Raw genomic sequence first — 16,151 nt, forward strand, 5'->3', positions numbered from 1 at the left:
AAGACTCCTGGAAGCGGTGCCCAGGGAGTTGTGGAGTGAAGGGGGCGCTGGCGTGGGATTTCTGACACGGGGACAGGACACGCCACAAGAAGGGGCGGCGCGCCCCCTGCTGGACAGCGGTGTCCTGGCCCGGGCGAGCAGGGGAAAGTGCAAAACCACCTAGATAATCAGCACTTTGCCCAAGGAATCCCGAACGCGAATCCCTAATATAATACCCGAATGTTCCTAGTGATATAAAAGCAGATTTGATGAAGATGGGAATCCTGAATTTCGATTTGTTCAAAATTCGAGAACAATTAACCAGTGTGTTATTGTCCCACATCCCACGTGCCAGATCCCTCTACTGCACTCTTGCAAATATTGCATTGGTATAAGGCTCCAGGGAGACCCTATAGCAGCCTTGCAAAACCTAAAGGAGACCTACAAGAAAGATGGAGAGGGACTTTTTACAAGCGCATGTAGTGACAGGATAATGGGTAATGGCTTTAAATTGAAAGAGTGTAGATTCAGATTAGATAAAAGGAAGAAATTCTTCCCCATGAGGGTGGAGAGGCACTGGAACAGGCTGCTCAGAGAAGCTGTGGATGCCCCATCCCTGGAAGTGTTCAAGGCCAGGTCAGATGGGGCTTTGAGCAACCTGGTCTAGGGGAAGGTGTCCCTGCCCATGGCAGGGGGGTTGGAACTAGATGATCTTTGAGGTCCCTTCCAACCCAAACCATTTCATGAATCTCTGACTGGGCTATGTGGTTTGGTGTGACTGATTTGACTGCAGCACTCTTCAGTGTTCCCACAGATGAAGAAAGCCAACCTTTGTTTGCTTTCGTTCGGAAGGGATAACAGTTGATGTGGACTCACCTTCCACAGGGGTTTACTGGGTCTCCCACCATATTTTCTCAGATATTAAGAGTTAAACAATATTTCATTTCCTGGCAGATCAGTTTTAGTGCCATATGTAGATGATTTACTAACAGCTAGTAGAAATTGTAATGACTGTTTAAAAGATACTATACATTTATGTACTGCCTTAGCAACAAAGAGACATTCCACATCTCAACCTAAGCTCCAGCTGTGTCAAAAGGAAGCAAAGTATCTGGGATTCATTTTTAAATAAGGATAGCAGGTAATATATCCAGAAAGTTAAAGCCACAATTAAAATTCCTCTGCCAGTCATGAAAAAAAATGCCATGAGTGTTTTAGGAGCAGTTGGGTTTTGCTGACCGTGGATAACATGATGAGGGGAACCAACCAAACCTGTGACAGAGGGAACAAAAATTGAAGAAATAGAACCCATTACATGGGGGGCAGCATGAGAAAAAGTCTTTAGAGGTATAAAAGGGGCCTTGGCTTTGGCTTCAGCTTTAGGATTTCCAGACTACATGAAAACTTCCAGTCTATATATAGATGAATGAAAAGGGGCGAGTAGTGGAGTGTTAATGCAGAAATCAGGGCCTCACCAAAGACCCATGGCATGGTATCCTATTCAACTGGATCCGGTGGCAGCTGGAGCTCCAACGTGTTAGTTCAGTGGGAGCAGCAGCTACAATAGTTGCAAAATGTCGATCTTTATTATTAGAGCTCACAATTATGATCTACGTGCCTCATGAAGTTGAATTACTTCTCAAGCAATATGCGAAATAAGCCTTCTCTCCCCAACAGGCACATAAATATGCACTAATTCTTTAAATGCAGATAATGTCACTCTAAAGAGGTCTAATACACTGAACAGAGCAACACTACAATCAACACCTGGAGAGTGGAAGAGCATCACCAATGTGACATAGTAATCTAGACTATCAGTAAGCCATGAGCAAACCCCACAGACCTCTCCTTACAAAACCCAGATCTTGTTTTATTCACAGGTGGATCGTCCTACTATTTACATAGGCAACAAAAGACTGGCTACACCATTGCAGACTAATAGCAGGTTGTAGACACCAGACCCCTTCCAGCAATGGTCAGTACTCAAGGGGCAGAGTTGTGTTAGCCCGAACAGCTTGCTTGGGAAGTGCAAAGTGAGCATCCATCTCTACAGATGCAAGGTGTGCTTTTGGCATGTACCATGCAATAGGTGTATTGTGGAAAGAATGAGGGTGTCTCACCTCCTCAAGAAAAGCTGTGTCTAATGAAACAGAAATTTGGGACTTGTTGGATGCAGTTCAACTTCCCAAAGAGACTTCTGTGGTTCACTGCCCAGCCCATGCAAGGGACACTGCTGTGATCAGCAAAGGGAATGCCTCAGCTGATGCAGCAGTGAAAGCCATGGCTCATCACCCTGTGGTGAAAATTAGGACAGTTACTTCAGATAAGAGCTCACAGCCTGATGTTGACTATCCAAAAGAATTATACCAATCAGATGTGACAAGTGAAGAAAGGGAATATAGACAACACGAGGAAAACCTGTCTTATCAAAGAAATACCTGGTGACTGTAACTAGATGGTTCCATAATAAAACTCATGGAGGAATGGACACAGTGTCTACTGAAGTACAGCAAGTATGGTCAACCCGTGTGTCTATGCAGCTGCTGAAAGAATTATTAATACCTGCCCTACCTGTCAAAAATCCTCAAATATAAATCCTGTGTGTGAATTCAGAAATCAACCATGGACATTGTTCTCATTCCAAAGACTGCAAGTAGATTATGCTGATACACCTGCAGTGTGTAGACAGAAGCATTTGCTAGTGATAACAGACCAATTATCAGGATGGATAGAGGCTTTCCCAACAAGAAAAGCAGACGCTGGAGGAGTCATAAAATTCTCCTTAGAAAAATATTGTATTGAATCAGACAGAGGGTCACATTTAATTGCAGAAATAATTGACTGACTTTATAAGAGTTTAGGGATAGAAAAAATATTGCACACTGCTTATCACTCTCAAGCATCTGGGCAAGTAGAAAGAACAAATAGGACTATTAAGGAGAGAATAGCTGAAATTTGTACACATACAGGATTAAAATGACCAGAAGCATTAAATTTAGCCTTACAGGACACTAGGAATGCCCCAAGGCAACCCTTAGGACTACTGCCTACCAAAGTTCTTTTTGGGAAACAATTAGCTATACTGGGAACTTATATCCCGGTCAAAACCAGCTTCTTGAATGGAGATGAGTGTTGAACACACTATGTCCTAAATTTACAAGAAAGTTGCAAAATGAAAAGGGACCATGCCCAGTGGTACCAACCCATCCCTCCAGAGATACAGGTTTACGATTTGCAGCCTGGGGATAAAGTTCTAATGAAAGTATTTTCCCCTAAATCTAAACAAGAAGCCAGGATGGAAGGGGCCATATACTGCCTTATTAAGTTCTTACTTTGCTGTAGAGGTTACAGGAAAGGAAGCCTGGATCAACCACTCACATATTAAAGGCCTACCTGAGGATCATTTAGTTGATGAACAATGACTGGTGACAGAGGAATCTATCATGATCGTTACTTTGGAGACTGAAACTATTTCAGTTTCTGAAGGACAAAGGAGTTCTGAATTTGTGTCACTTTTGTTTCTTTTCCAGAGCTACTTGGGACTACCCAGGCACCTGGTTAAATAGACTATCTGAGACTGTTAATAGGAGAGTTTACCCCTCTTCGTATAGATACCACCCTTATAGGAGAGATGGTGGAGATTTGATGGGTAAAGTTACTAACGTTTGTTGTGCTTCTTACACAGGTAAAGGAAATATCTACATCTGTACAGGCCTATTATGAGTGGAGAGAAAATCTCTACTTTCATTTGTCACACACCATAGTCCAAATTACCAAAGCAAACTGTTGGACACGTTCTCACTGAGCTTCAAGCACTCCCCTGTTAGGGATCACTATACCAAATAACTACTTTTCATTGAGACCACATTGATTCACAATGAGAGGTGGTAATCCCAGGAGCAAAGAGCAAATATGCAACATGTGTAAAACACCAGGGTCTCCTCAGTCAACTGAAGCTCCTATGCAATGGTACTACCCTTGTGGGTAACTTCAACGATTGTAACCAAACAATGAAAATGGGAATAGCAGGAATACTTGGGGACTTTTCCAATATACCTTGGCCTATACCCGAGGGAAAAGGGTGGACACATGGTAAGAGAGCTCGCAAAACAATACCAGATTCGTTGGGAACTTGTACCTTAGGAGCTGTTACTTCTAATATTTCCTGTGTTCTCATATTTGTCTATGAAATCAGGATCATGGTTACAACCATTTGTTCATATGACCAAACGTAGTAATCCACTAGTAGAAACACTAACCGCATTCTGTTCCTTCACTATACGGCTTCTGCCCTGGTTGGGAGGGAGTGAATTAGAAAAGGCCTTAGTTAACATTTCAGCAGCAATAGAATTTCTTGGCAATAATACTGATTATGCAATGATGGTGTTACAAGGAGAGGTTTCACAACTCTCCAAAATTACACTGCAAAACAGAATGGCATTAGACAGTTTGAAAGCCTCACAAGAAGTATGTACTATTATTACCAGTTGTTGCATGTATGTTGATCAGAGTGGAAGGATTTCAGCCGATGTCTGAAAGTTGTGGGAAGAAGTAAAATTAATGCATAGAATACAACTGGACAATATTTCAGCAGGATTTCAAGAAGTATGATCTTGGCTCAGCTCTTGGCTACTGGGTCCTAGTACCTGGGTACTATGATTCCCTCACTATGTAGCTAATGCCACAGGCAAACCCCTCATGAGCCAACAGGGCAAAGGAGCGATGTTGGCACAACTGACAGAAAATCCACAGCTGGGCTTCAAAACAATGGCATCAAGCAGTGTCATCATCTGCAACACAAGCGATACCTGCTTTCTTCCTGATCTGGCTCCCATGATCACCTGAATGCATTGACCAGAGATCTCCTACAGGGCGCTTACTCACGCTGTCTCCCATGTGGATTTTACAGTGTCTAGTAAGATTTTAGCTCACTCACTGCTGGGCCTTCATGCTGGTGTACCCACGAGCCTTCCTCATCTAACAGGTTGATTTCACAAGACCTGTGGAAACTTAATCGTCTTTGAGAGCTTTGCCCCTTTATCTGGCTGAAGTAATAGACTTTGCAGATGAACACAGTTGCAGAAAAAGGGTTTTCTCTGCTTATAAAACTGAGCTAAGTACATGTGCAGGTTTGTATCTTTTGCATTTTTTTTTTTAACTGTATAGAAGCTTTTAACTTCCTCCCTGTGAAACATTAAGGACTAGAAACCCACAGACAGAGGTGACTTACATGCATTCAGGTATCTTCCAAAACAGCTGTTGCAAGACTTGTCACTGCAGAGGGTTTACAATACTCAGAGGCAACGTACATAGCAGAAGACAAAGAAGGAAATACCTTAATTTTGCATATGAACTCTACAAGGATCTAACTGGGAACAATTACAAAGAGTATCAATGAAAAAAATATTAACTCCTTTTTAAAATAAAAAAATTAATTAACACAAAATCCTTTCTCAGAAAAACTGAGGACTTTTCTTCCATCTATGGATTACTATGTCATGGCACCAAGAGATTCAGTGTCAGTCACTGGTTGCAATCTTTCTTTCCATTTCCTGCATCAGAGCCCTCCTTAATGCTGGGACAGCGCTTTTTTTTCCCACTAAGGTGTATGTGATGTCATCACAACTTCTGTGTCATGTTTTCCCATCTTCTGAACTTACAAGTACTGCAACTCTGAAGTATTTATGAGATCACATTTATGAGCAACTACACCCTTGACTATGAAGCTGCAGAGATGGGCATGTTCTCATGAATGGGCACAATTCTAGCCTTTTCTACTTCAAAGAGGTAACTTGCCATTAGTAGTGTGATGAATGCCAACACAGTATCTGCCTTTTGCTTTCACACCTGTAGGGTCACATCCTCTTGTACAGTATGATCATTGCTGCAACTAAATTCAGTATTAGACACATTTAAAATGTTTGCCCTCACATGGCTGCTCAGGATCTGCCATCCAAATCCTGAAGACTTTTTATGTCTGAACTACTTTCCTTATCTAAGTTCGTAAACATCTTAAGAGCACTGTGGCTTTTTGTCTCTTATTTACCCCTGAATGCTGCTTCCTGACTTCTACTCTCCTTGCCTTCCTCTCTAAACGACCCCAAGTTGTGCCAGGGAAGGTTCAGATTGGATATTGGGAAAAATTTCTTCACGGAAAGGGTTGTCAGGCATTGGAACAGGCTGCCCAGGGAAGCGGTGGAGTCACCAACCCTGGGGGTTTTTAAAAGACGTTTAGATGAGGCTCTTAGGGACGTGGTTTAGTGCTACAATTAGGTTATGGTTGTACTCAATGATCTTAAGGGTCTCTTTCGACCAAAATGATTTTATGATTCTTCCCTAGCCCTGTTCCCGCAGCCTTCCCCGCTCCCGTCCCGCCGCAACCCTCGCTGCCCCACGCCCAGCGCACACCCCGGCCGCTCTCACAGGCCAGCCCAGCTTCAGCCCCATGTCGGATAAAACCAGCGCTGCCCCCATAAGCTCCTCTCCGCACTGCAAATAGCCCTTCCAGGCCCAGCCGTTCCCGCGGACACCCCTTTGGCGCGGGGTGAGGGCAGAACAACAGCGGACGACCGCGCCGCTACCCCGGAACAGTGGCGCCACCTCGCGGGAAACAGGCGGCGGCCCAAGGGAAAGCCGGCGCTCGGCACCGCGCTCCCAGCAAGCTACCGCTTTCGGACACTCGCCCGCGGTAGCCGGGCGGGGTCACGGCGCCCCTCGGGACCGGGACAGGGCAAGTGACAGCGACGGCTACGCAAGGTGACGGAACAGCACCGCCCCCGCCGCCCCTCACACGCTTCTCTCGGCGCGGAGGAACGCGGGGGGCGGGGCTTCCGGCGAGCCAATCAGCGGCCGGGCGGGGTGCGTAGGTGGGGGCGCGCGCGCGCCGCCCGTGACGCCACAATGCCTATGGTGGCTGCACAGTGACACGTCTCCTTCCGCGGCGGTGCCCGGGAAGGGGCGGGGGGGAGCGTCCGTTCTCGCGGGATCCTGGAGCGGCTGGTCCGGCCCCGCGCGCAGCCGGGACGGCGAGACCGGGCCGCCCGGCGGGGACAGGCAGGCAGGCAGGCGGCCGGCGCGGCGCTGAGCTGAGCTGAGGCGGCCATGGCGGGGCAGCAGTTCCAGTACGACGACAGCGGCAACACGTTCTTCTACTTCCTCACCAGCTTCGTGGGGCTCATCGTCATCCCCGCCACCTACTACCTGTGGCCGCGGGACCAGCACGCCGGTGAGCGGCCCTGCCCCGGGGCCTGGCCGCCGCCTCCCCTCCACCCTTTTACCTCCCCCCGTGCCGCGGCAGAGCAGACCGGGGCCGGGCCGGGCCGTGCCTCCCGCCGGGCCGGGCCCGGCCCGCAGCGGCGCCGCTCCGCTCCGCCCCCCCGGGGCTCCCGGCCGGCCCTGCGGGAAGCTCTGCGGAGCGCGGCCCCGGGGGCTGCCGGGCTCGCCAGTGTCAGCCATTTAGCGGTACCTGGCGACAAACGCGGGGTCCGAGCAGGCTCCGCGCCCCTCTCCTGCAGAGTCATTGCTGCGCTGGGGAATAACGCTTTGTTTGGGTTTGTTTTTTTTTTTTATAAATTTTCCTATGGTGTTTTAGGGAGGACGACCTAAATTTTTATCGTGGGAAATGAATAAACCACTGAACGTTGATTTGGGGTTGAGCCTGAAGAGGAGAAGTTACCAGGCTCTGCTCTGATGTGCCGTGAGGGTCACAGTGTGTGTGAAAACGGGGCTTTAATTTTTCCCGATGCAAGTCACGCTTAGGTGTCCTAAGTGCTAGATTCCTTTTCCGCCCTTCGGGATGAAGTTTTATGGCCCAAACGATGCTACAAAAGTTTCTCTGAATACTCCTAAATTTAATTTCCACAATCATTTCTCTCTTTGTTCTCTTTGCATCCCTCTGTTCTTGGAGAGAGAAAGCATTTTAGTGTATGGGCTGCCAGGACTACATTTTTAGCTGCAGTTTTGGGATTAAAAAGACTGTAGAAATTGTGTTTAAAGGCAGAATAGTAAATGCTCAGTAGACCAGGGATGTTTGATGCCGATTCCCATTGCTGAAACTACTGACCTTTTAAGCACACCTGTGCTTTACAGCCTGAGAAAAAAATCCCTTTTGTTCACTACATCTTTTTAGTGTTCAGTATCTTGTGGTTATTTAGTGGGTTTGTATACTATTTTAAATGGCTTGTGTGGTTCTGTTTAACTTGGTTTTATATGTAAAAGAAATACTCAACAATGAAATTTTACTCCTATGCCCTCTAGTAAGGAGTAAGTAGAAAAAAAATCAATAGAACAAATGCAGTTTTGGTGCTAAATCATGGTTGTTTACAGTCTTGGTTGCCGGCAAGCATGCCTGGGGCTTCTGGCAGGGCACTGGCTGGAGAACCTCTGCCATCCAGATACTACCTGTTGTACAGCTGAGGAGTTAGTTTTTTCTGTTGTAAAGAAAGGTTTCTCTGCCTTGTCTTGTAGAGTCCTTACTGTTGCAAGAGTGAGGCGTTACTGTTGTTGAAGACATTTTGTAATCTTTGGGTTGTTTTTAGGGATCGGGGGATCAGAGAGGGAGGACAGCTCTTCTTCTGTAACCTTTCCCCAAAACTCAAGATTTTTTTTTTTTCTGGAGAAGAGTGGGAGGCAATATGGGGAAAAATTGTTCTTTCTCTTGAATAATGTTTTGCTTCTTCCATAGTGCTTAACAGCTGCTTTTTGGGAACCCGATGTGACTTAGTTGAGATCCTGTGCAGAATGGTATGGCCAGCAGTCACACTCTGTGCTCTTTAACTTCAATTTCAAAGGACAGACAGCTGCAGGAAAAGCTGTAGAAATGCTGTCAAACTTGGAAATGCTTTGCTAGCTTTCTATTTGATCTTCAGTTATCCTTACAGAATGACAGAAAATGAAAACCTAACTTTGGAATATGCCTGTCAGGATTGTACCCAGTTGCCAAATAGGCCTGCCATTAAACATTACTCATTTCTTTACCTCTAGCCAGTGTTGTCAAGCGTGTGGAGGTTCTGCTGCATATCTTTCTGCAATTAGTGCTAGATTCTTACAAAGCTGTGTCAAACCATACTTTCCAAAACACAAGGTAAATTTTATTATGCTGTTGGTACAAAAATGAGTCAACTAAGTGAAAATCACCAGGCATGGCAATGAATGGAAATGAAAGGATTATTTCTGCCTCGTAACTGCCTTAATGGATTTTAAAATCTGAACATAGTCCAATTTTTGGCACACAATTTAATAGCACGCTTGAGTTCTGTTCTGCAGGCTCTTTTCAAAAAAAGAGGTGTTCTGCAGATCATGTTCCGGGCTAGTGGAGCACTCCCATGCTTCATTGTGGTGTTCTAGTTGTTTAATATATGGCTCTTGTGCAACTTGTTTCCAGCAAAGCCCTCTAAATAGTGTTCACACAACTTCATATGTATTCAGCCATACATGTTCCAGCATTTGAACTGGATTTCAGGAATCAGTTAAAACCTGGTGATGATGCAAAGTACCGATTGTTTAGCCATGACGTCTTGTTTTCAGAAAAGTTCATTAAAAAAAGCCAGCAAACCAAAACACATGTATAATTTTGGAAGCTAAGAGAAGACCTTTGTCTTCAGAAGATAATTTTTTTTCAGCACTGCTAGCATTTGATCCCGGTAAGAAGCAGGAATATCTAGACTTCGATAAGAGATGTTTGTTTTGATACTAATTTAGAGCAGGTTTTTCAAACAGTGATGCACAGTACTGGGCTAGACTCAATAAGCTCTGCCAACACCTCTGCTCTCCCTCTGTAGAACCAGCTGACATTTTTGTTTTGGAATTGTGTTTTGTCCTCCATGTGCTAGAGAAGCCAGCATAGTTTCTTTGTGGTCTTGGGTGAAGTTGATGAGGTCCAGGTGGACTTCATAGCTGTTATATCTCTGGCTGCAGCAGAGCCTGGCAGGAGTGGGAAGAGTGGATTGTACTGAAATTCTGAAGCAAATCACCTGGCTGTCTTCCTCACTTCAAGAACCTTTTGCAATGTGAACCAGAGCACCCAAAAGATAGAGAGCAGATTCATTTTTTGGTAGAAACCAGGTTGGAAGGTTGTGCTTCGGTCACATTGTGTTATGAGAGTGGACTAGAGCTAGTCTGAAGCAAGAGGGAAATGTTCATGGTGGGGAGGTCCAGCCTTTGGTGCTCACTGCTTCTTTCTGCAGATGTGCTACCACAGACTGCTGGTACTTGATACAGTAGAGAGTGCCAGTGGAGGGCAAGGAACAAGAGTGCAAAATGTTCATGGCTCTCTTAAGTGAGGTTTAGCACCAAAAATCTGGGAATTGCTAATGGTCTGTAACATTTTAGCATTTGTTCTGTGCTGTGGTTTTGTAGTAAGTGACCACAGAGTAAATTAAAGATAAAAAGTTGGTGTTTGTTTTTGCCGTAGTAAAGTCTGGAAATTAAGCAAATATATATATATATGTTGCTTTACTACTTGAAGAAAACTCAAAATGTGTTACCTAATGTCAGTTTTTTAGTAGGATAGTTTTTTGGCAAGCTGTTAAGATTTGCTCTTAGATATTTTTTAAAAACTTTGAAAAGCCTTTTCAGTACCACTGTCTTGGAAAACAATATAATTTAACTTTTTTGTCTCTCTCAAGTCTTGAATAAAATCTGAGCTGCTTTTATTTCCTAGGTGTCTAAACCTGCTTTCTCAAGAGATTCTGAGAGAGAGTTCGTGTAAAGTGTTGCTGCAACCTGTAGTAAGGATCAGTAGTTATATTTGGGAGGATTTTACTGTGGTAGTCACCCTGTGAACTGTCCTATAACTTCATTACCTCAGCTTTGATAAACCAAACAAGCAGGTAATTGACTCTGTAAAATGGATTTGTCACAATGACTATGTCTCCTTGGTGTTCATTGTGGAGCTAATAAGGTTCTTGTAAAAGGTTAATTGTTCAGCTTTGTGTCTTGGGCTGCAGTTTCATAACCACTTCAAGGTAGCAGTGCTCTGACAGAGCAAGTCTTATATTTCTCCCCCTCACTTGTGCAAAACAGAGCACCCTGGGCAGCATGAGGCACTGGAAGAAACTCACTTGAGCTAAAATGATTTTTTGCCTCTTTTTTTTTCTGTGTTTTAATGTGTATTAGTTTCTGTGTAGGACTCACTTTGTGGATGTCTGGGATGGTGCAGGATGTGACTGTGAGCTGGGGGAGAAGACCGATTCTTTCGGTGGTGTCGATGGCTTCAGGTGATGGTGAAACTGCCAAGTCTTGGCTTGTATCTGGTTTATTATTGGAAAAAAACAAACAAATCATGCTTTTTGTGATTTACCTCTGTTGTGGGTAAATATTGGTATAGCTTTAGCATAATTAATGTAAGGCAAAGTATTTCAACGACTGTTCTTGATCTGGAACAAAAGTACAGTTACTAGAAAGTTATTCTGGTGCAGATTCACTTCTTAACTAAAAAGTATTTTCTGAAATGGGGATTTTAAAGTTATTTTTCAAGAAGTTAATCGTGGGAGTTGAAGATAATTTTTTTTTTTTTTCCCCCAGCAATTAGGGGTGGATAAGTGCCCATCAAAGTATCTTTGGATTGTTGGATTTGCTTTGAGCCAGTTTCCCTGTAGGCTTCTGTGGATTGAACATCAGTGTCTAGAAAGGAAATGGAAAGCAAGAGGTGAATGAGTTTAAGTTGGTTAGTGCACCAGTTGTTGCTCAATGCTGATGTGTTTGCTGAACTTTGTGTGCTTTTTGACTTGCACCTGTGCTGCTGAATTGAGACACATAATTAAAAAGCTGTGCTGAAATGTGGTCGTAGATCGTCAGGTGCTACTAATTTTTGAGTTGATTTAGGACCATGTTAAATAAATTAACCTATTTCAGGGCACTGGGTATTCATAATGTGTTCCAAAGCTGCTGGAAAGAATATAAGTCCCTTTCCTGAATCTTTTACAGTAACTTGAACAAAACAAGATGTTGGAAACAGTTCAAAAACCTTGAAGAATAATATCTGTGAATGGAGGGATAACATTAATGAAAGTTTTCTCTTGCAGTCTCTTCTCTGAGAGAAAAGAGGCTGTAGGAGCTATTGCTTGGAACATAAGTCTTACTTCTTGAAGTGTGAGAATAGAAAAACCTGCTATAGGAATGAAGAAAAAAAAAAAGGGATAAGCTGCTGCATTTTCATAGCTTAAAAAAATTGAAATAAAGGCTGTTCAGTTTACTTTCATTGTGATAGAAACCCAAATAAAGTGTGTGTGTTTTTCCTTGGTCCACACCCCCACCAGCTATATATATATTGTCCTATTGCTCACTAACCTTCTCCCCTGCACCCTCAGTTCTCAAATGTTTCTGAGATGTAGCTAAAGGTTTCTTGAAGGACACTGGGCTAATACAAACAAAAACTTAAAATCTGGTTAAAGGGGGCTATTGCCTGCTAATCTTTGAAGATGCTGTGCCTCTTTGCAGATGAACACAGTTGCAGAAAAAGGGTTTTCTCTGCTTACAAAACTGAGCTAAGTATATGTGCAAGTTATCTTTTGCATCTTTTTTTTTTTTTTAGCTGTATAGAAGCTTTTCACTGCCTCCCTGTGAAACATTAAGGACTAGAAACCCACAGACAGAGGTGACTTACATGCATTCAGGTATCTTCCAAAACAGCTATTGCAAGACTTGTCACTGCAGAGGGTTTACAATACTCAGAGGCAACGTACATAGCACAGGCCATTTGAGAACTGCAGTTCTAGTCTAGTCTTTTTGCGTTGAGGCTGGGCAAAGTACAGAAATACTATAAAAATATAGCTTGTTAGGTGGGTACTAAGAGGGGGAGTAGACTATAATGGTGATACTCAATACTATTTTGTTAGCTTTTTACTTTATTGCTATTTCGAAGCAGTAGGATTTTTTGCGAGTTACTGTGGGTAGGTAACACTTTGCATGTGTTCAAATTCTTGAACGGAAGTCCTGAGAAAGTCCTTCCGTAAAGGTTTACTGTATCAGGAACCATACTTCTCTGCATATCTGCCCACTATACTGGATATCCAGTAGTAATATGCATATGAAGGCTTCTCTAAGTTTTTTGGTGTATTTTTCATCTGTAGATCTCAAGACTGTCTTGAGAGATCCATATTAATCTCTTGCTTTAAGATGGAAATAGAGGAACTGAGACTCTTTAAGGACAAACAGTCTGCAACTTGGATGTGACTCAAGCCAATGTAGGGAATGCAGGCAGCATTTCTTCTGTTTTATCTGTAATGAGCACTTGTACCTTACGGCACCTGAGGGAGAAGAAGGGCATCTTGATGCTACCTGATAACTGCTGCTCCCACTCCAGGGTAAAGTTCTTATGTGTTGCTTCTAATCCTGTGGTGAGATCAGATTGGTTGGAGTGGGTTGACTGTGACCCCTGTCCTTGCTCACAGCTCATTGAAACCTTATTAATCTTGCCTCAAAAGTATTTCACAGCATTTTGGTATTTGGTATAGTACAGGATGCTGGTAAAGAGCAGGATAAAAGGACAGAATAAAACCACAGGATGCCGTGCTTATTGCTGATACTTCTGTGGTGGATGGGCATAGATGTGAAAACTTGATATCTGTGAATATAAGCATTTTGTGCCCACTTGTGTGTGTGCTTATCCTTTCCTGTTAATATAAACTTTGAGCAGTGTGTCAGGAAATGGGATGAGAGTCAGTGAAACTCAATTATGCATTTAAAAACTGTTATTACATATAAATGGATTTCTTTTGGGGTATTGAGAGTACTGTGGTTACCTTAAACCGCTTCAAGTTCAGAAAATACAGCTTATTAGTGACTATTAAAAAAGAGACTATAATATAATGGTGATACTTATTACTATTTTGTAGTGTTTTACTGTATTGCTATTTTGAAGCAGTAGGGTGTTTTTACAGAAACGTTTGAAGGGCAAACATCATGAGATGTCATTACTAATGCCTAGCAATTACCTCTAAAAATGCTTTTCGAAACAAAACATTTGGACAGTTATCTAAATGGCTCTGTTATTTGGAAAAAAGGCATGTCTTTTCCTATAATTTTTTTGAAGTACTGTAATCTTATTATAAGCATTGTAACCTCCTAGTAGTAAAATAAAATTAATAACCCTGTACTAGAGATTAGTTGAGTAGCTTCAAGACTGTCCAGAACACTTAATTCTGAAAAGCTTTTTGTTGCAAGATAAAGATCAAGCTATTAAAGGAAGTTTATCTCTCATTACATGTAGATGGAAATAAAACTGTTTCTTTAAGTTCAATCTTTGTTATGGAAGCTTATAAAAACAGTGTTGTAGAAGTTTATTATATACCTTGTTGTTAATTTTCTACTTGCTGTGGGAATATCTTGACTGCTCATGTAGACAACACTAAACTACCAGGATGTACAGACTATGTACTAGAGAACTCAAGTTAGTGCTATTTAACCTGATATATTCAAGGGTAAAGTGTGATGGGTCAGTTATGGTTTCATGAGCAGCTAAACCATTTTTGCAACAGGAGCAGGAACTTGAGAGAGGAGCAAGGTCAGTGGTGAGGGATGGGATCAGTAGTGATTTCGAAGTGAGGATTTGGTGGGCTTGGTGGGGTATGTGGTTGTTTTTCTTCGTGTGTGTTGTGGTGGTTGGTTTTTTGTGTTGGTTTTTTTTTTTTTTTTTTTTTTTTTTTAATTAATGCCTGCAAAGAGGGGTGCAGATCTGCAGGATTTTGAACAAGTCTCGAGTGGGGCTGATGCTGTGTCCTTTCCCCCTGTCGTGCTGCCATCTCCTGCTAAGGGAGCCATAGTCCTTTCCCTCAGTTGTCAGCCAGGATCTGACACAAGTGGTGCCTCCATTTCATGGTAAGGGAGATTGTGCTGGCTGGACCGTATCAAGAGTAGGGAGAAGCCCAAAAGAGGTACTTCATTTCTTTCCTGAGCAAGAAGATTTATGCCTGGACCAGGTTTTTAAATAAGTGTACAATTAATTGAGAAGATTGAAGAGGTGATTTCAGATTTTCACTTAATTTTTCACTTGGACAGGAAATTATAAGCATTCTAAATATGTTTCTGCTGGAGGTGATGCATTTTAGATTCAAAAGATGCTTTTGTCTTGATTGACTGGTTGAACTGTTTGAAACTAGGATATTTGCTAATATTGTGACTTCTGCAAAGGCTTACCAATAAAGTTGCAAATATCTTTTTTTGAGAAACAAAGGAGTGGATATACTAGGTCAGGTCAGATGTCTTCTTTATACAATATTACAAAAGTGTATGCCTTAAGGAGAGAATAGCAGGACAAGCATAAATGATGCTTCCTTTCCCAGTTTCCAATGGTTTTCAGTTCAATGACTTTAGCACAGCATCCCTGCCATCCTATGGCAAGGAGTTCACCAGCTCTGCTTTCCACATAGCAAATACTCACTTTTGTTTTGTATCTGCTGCTTATTTTACTTTATGATCCTTATTTGCTCTAATGGAAGAGGCAGTAAACATTCAATCCTGCATGTCCTGGCTGTCACTTAGGCTTTTTGCAGCCTTCTGTTACCTCTCCATATACTCTTCTCTCTCCCAGCCAAAATATTTGTAGCTTGTATTTGTGCCATAAATTTTCTCACACATATGATGGCCCTTGTTCACCTTAATCGAATGTTTTCTAGTTGCCTCTCTTTAAGAGGTGGGAACTGGGACTGTGCATCATACTTACAGTTATACATACCTTAAGCTTAGGTGGTGGAATAATGTTCTCTTCCTTTCCTCACAGGAATGCTCTAAACATTTGCTTTGCTTTTTAAAATGAATAGGCATTCAGCTGAGGTGTTCACAGGGCAGTTTCTCACAACACCAAGATTGCATTCCTGAGAGGTGATGGTGCCCATTGCTCTTTACATTTTCATACCCCGAATTCCACATGTCATTCTGTAGTCCATTTGTTTGATCTTTGCGATTCTTTAGGGTACCCCTGCCTCCTAGAATAAGTTAATGTTGTCCAGAAGCTTTATTTTATTGCTTAATCCTTTACCAGTGTTAGTTCTTAGTGAAATGTGAGTATCATCGCTCCAACACAGATTTCTGCAGAACTTCTGGTGATTTTCTTCTGCTGTTAGAACTGACCATTCACTCTGTGTTCTAGTCTCATTTATTTTTGTAATCGTTAGGTAGTTGTCCTTAAAGACTTTAAGAGGAGCCTTTCAAAAGCCTTCTGGAAACCACAGACT

At 42.8% G+C, this 16,151-nt stretch overlaps 1 protein-coding gene across 1 annotated transcript in view; it reads left to right on the forward strand.

Moving 5' to 3' along the window:
• The first annotated feature begins 6,880 nt into the window (after positions 1–6,880).
• SEC63 (SEC63 homolog, protein translocation regulator) overlaps positions 6,881–16,151 on the forward strand; it is a 60,240-nt gene continuing 50,969 nt past the window's right edge. The window contains exon 1 of the mRNA XM_065834594.2: positions 6,881–7,204. Coding sequence (XP_065690666.1) covers positions 7,081–7,204 — 124 coding nt within the window. The 5' untranslated portion in view covers positions 6,881–7,080. The remainder of the gene's footprint in view (positions 7,205–16,151) is intronic.

The sequence above is a fragment of the Patagioenas fasciata genome, chromosome 3, assembly GCF_037038585.1.
Source record: "Patagioenas fasciata isolate bPatFas1 chromosome 3, bPatFas1.hap1, whole genome shotgun sequence".
NCBI classification, from domain to species: Eukaryota; Metazoa; Chordata; class Aves; order Columbiformes; family Columbidae; genus Patagioenas; species Patagioenas fasciata.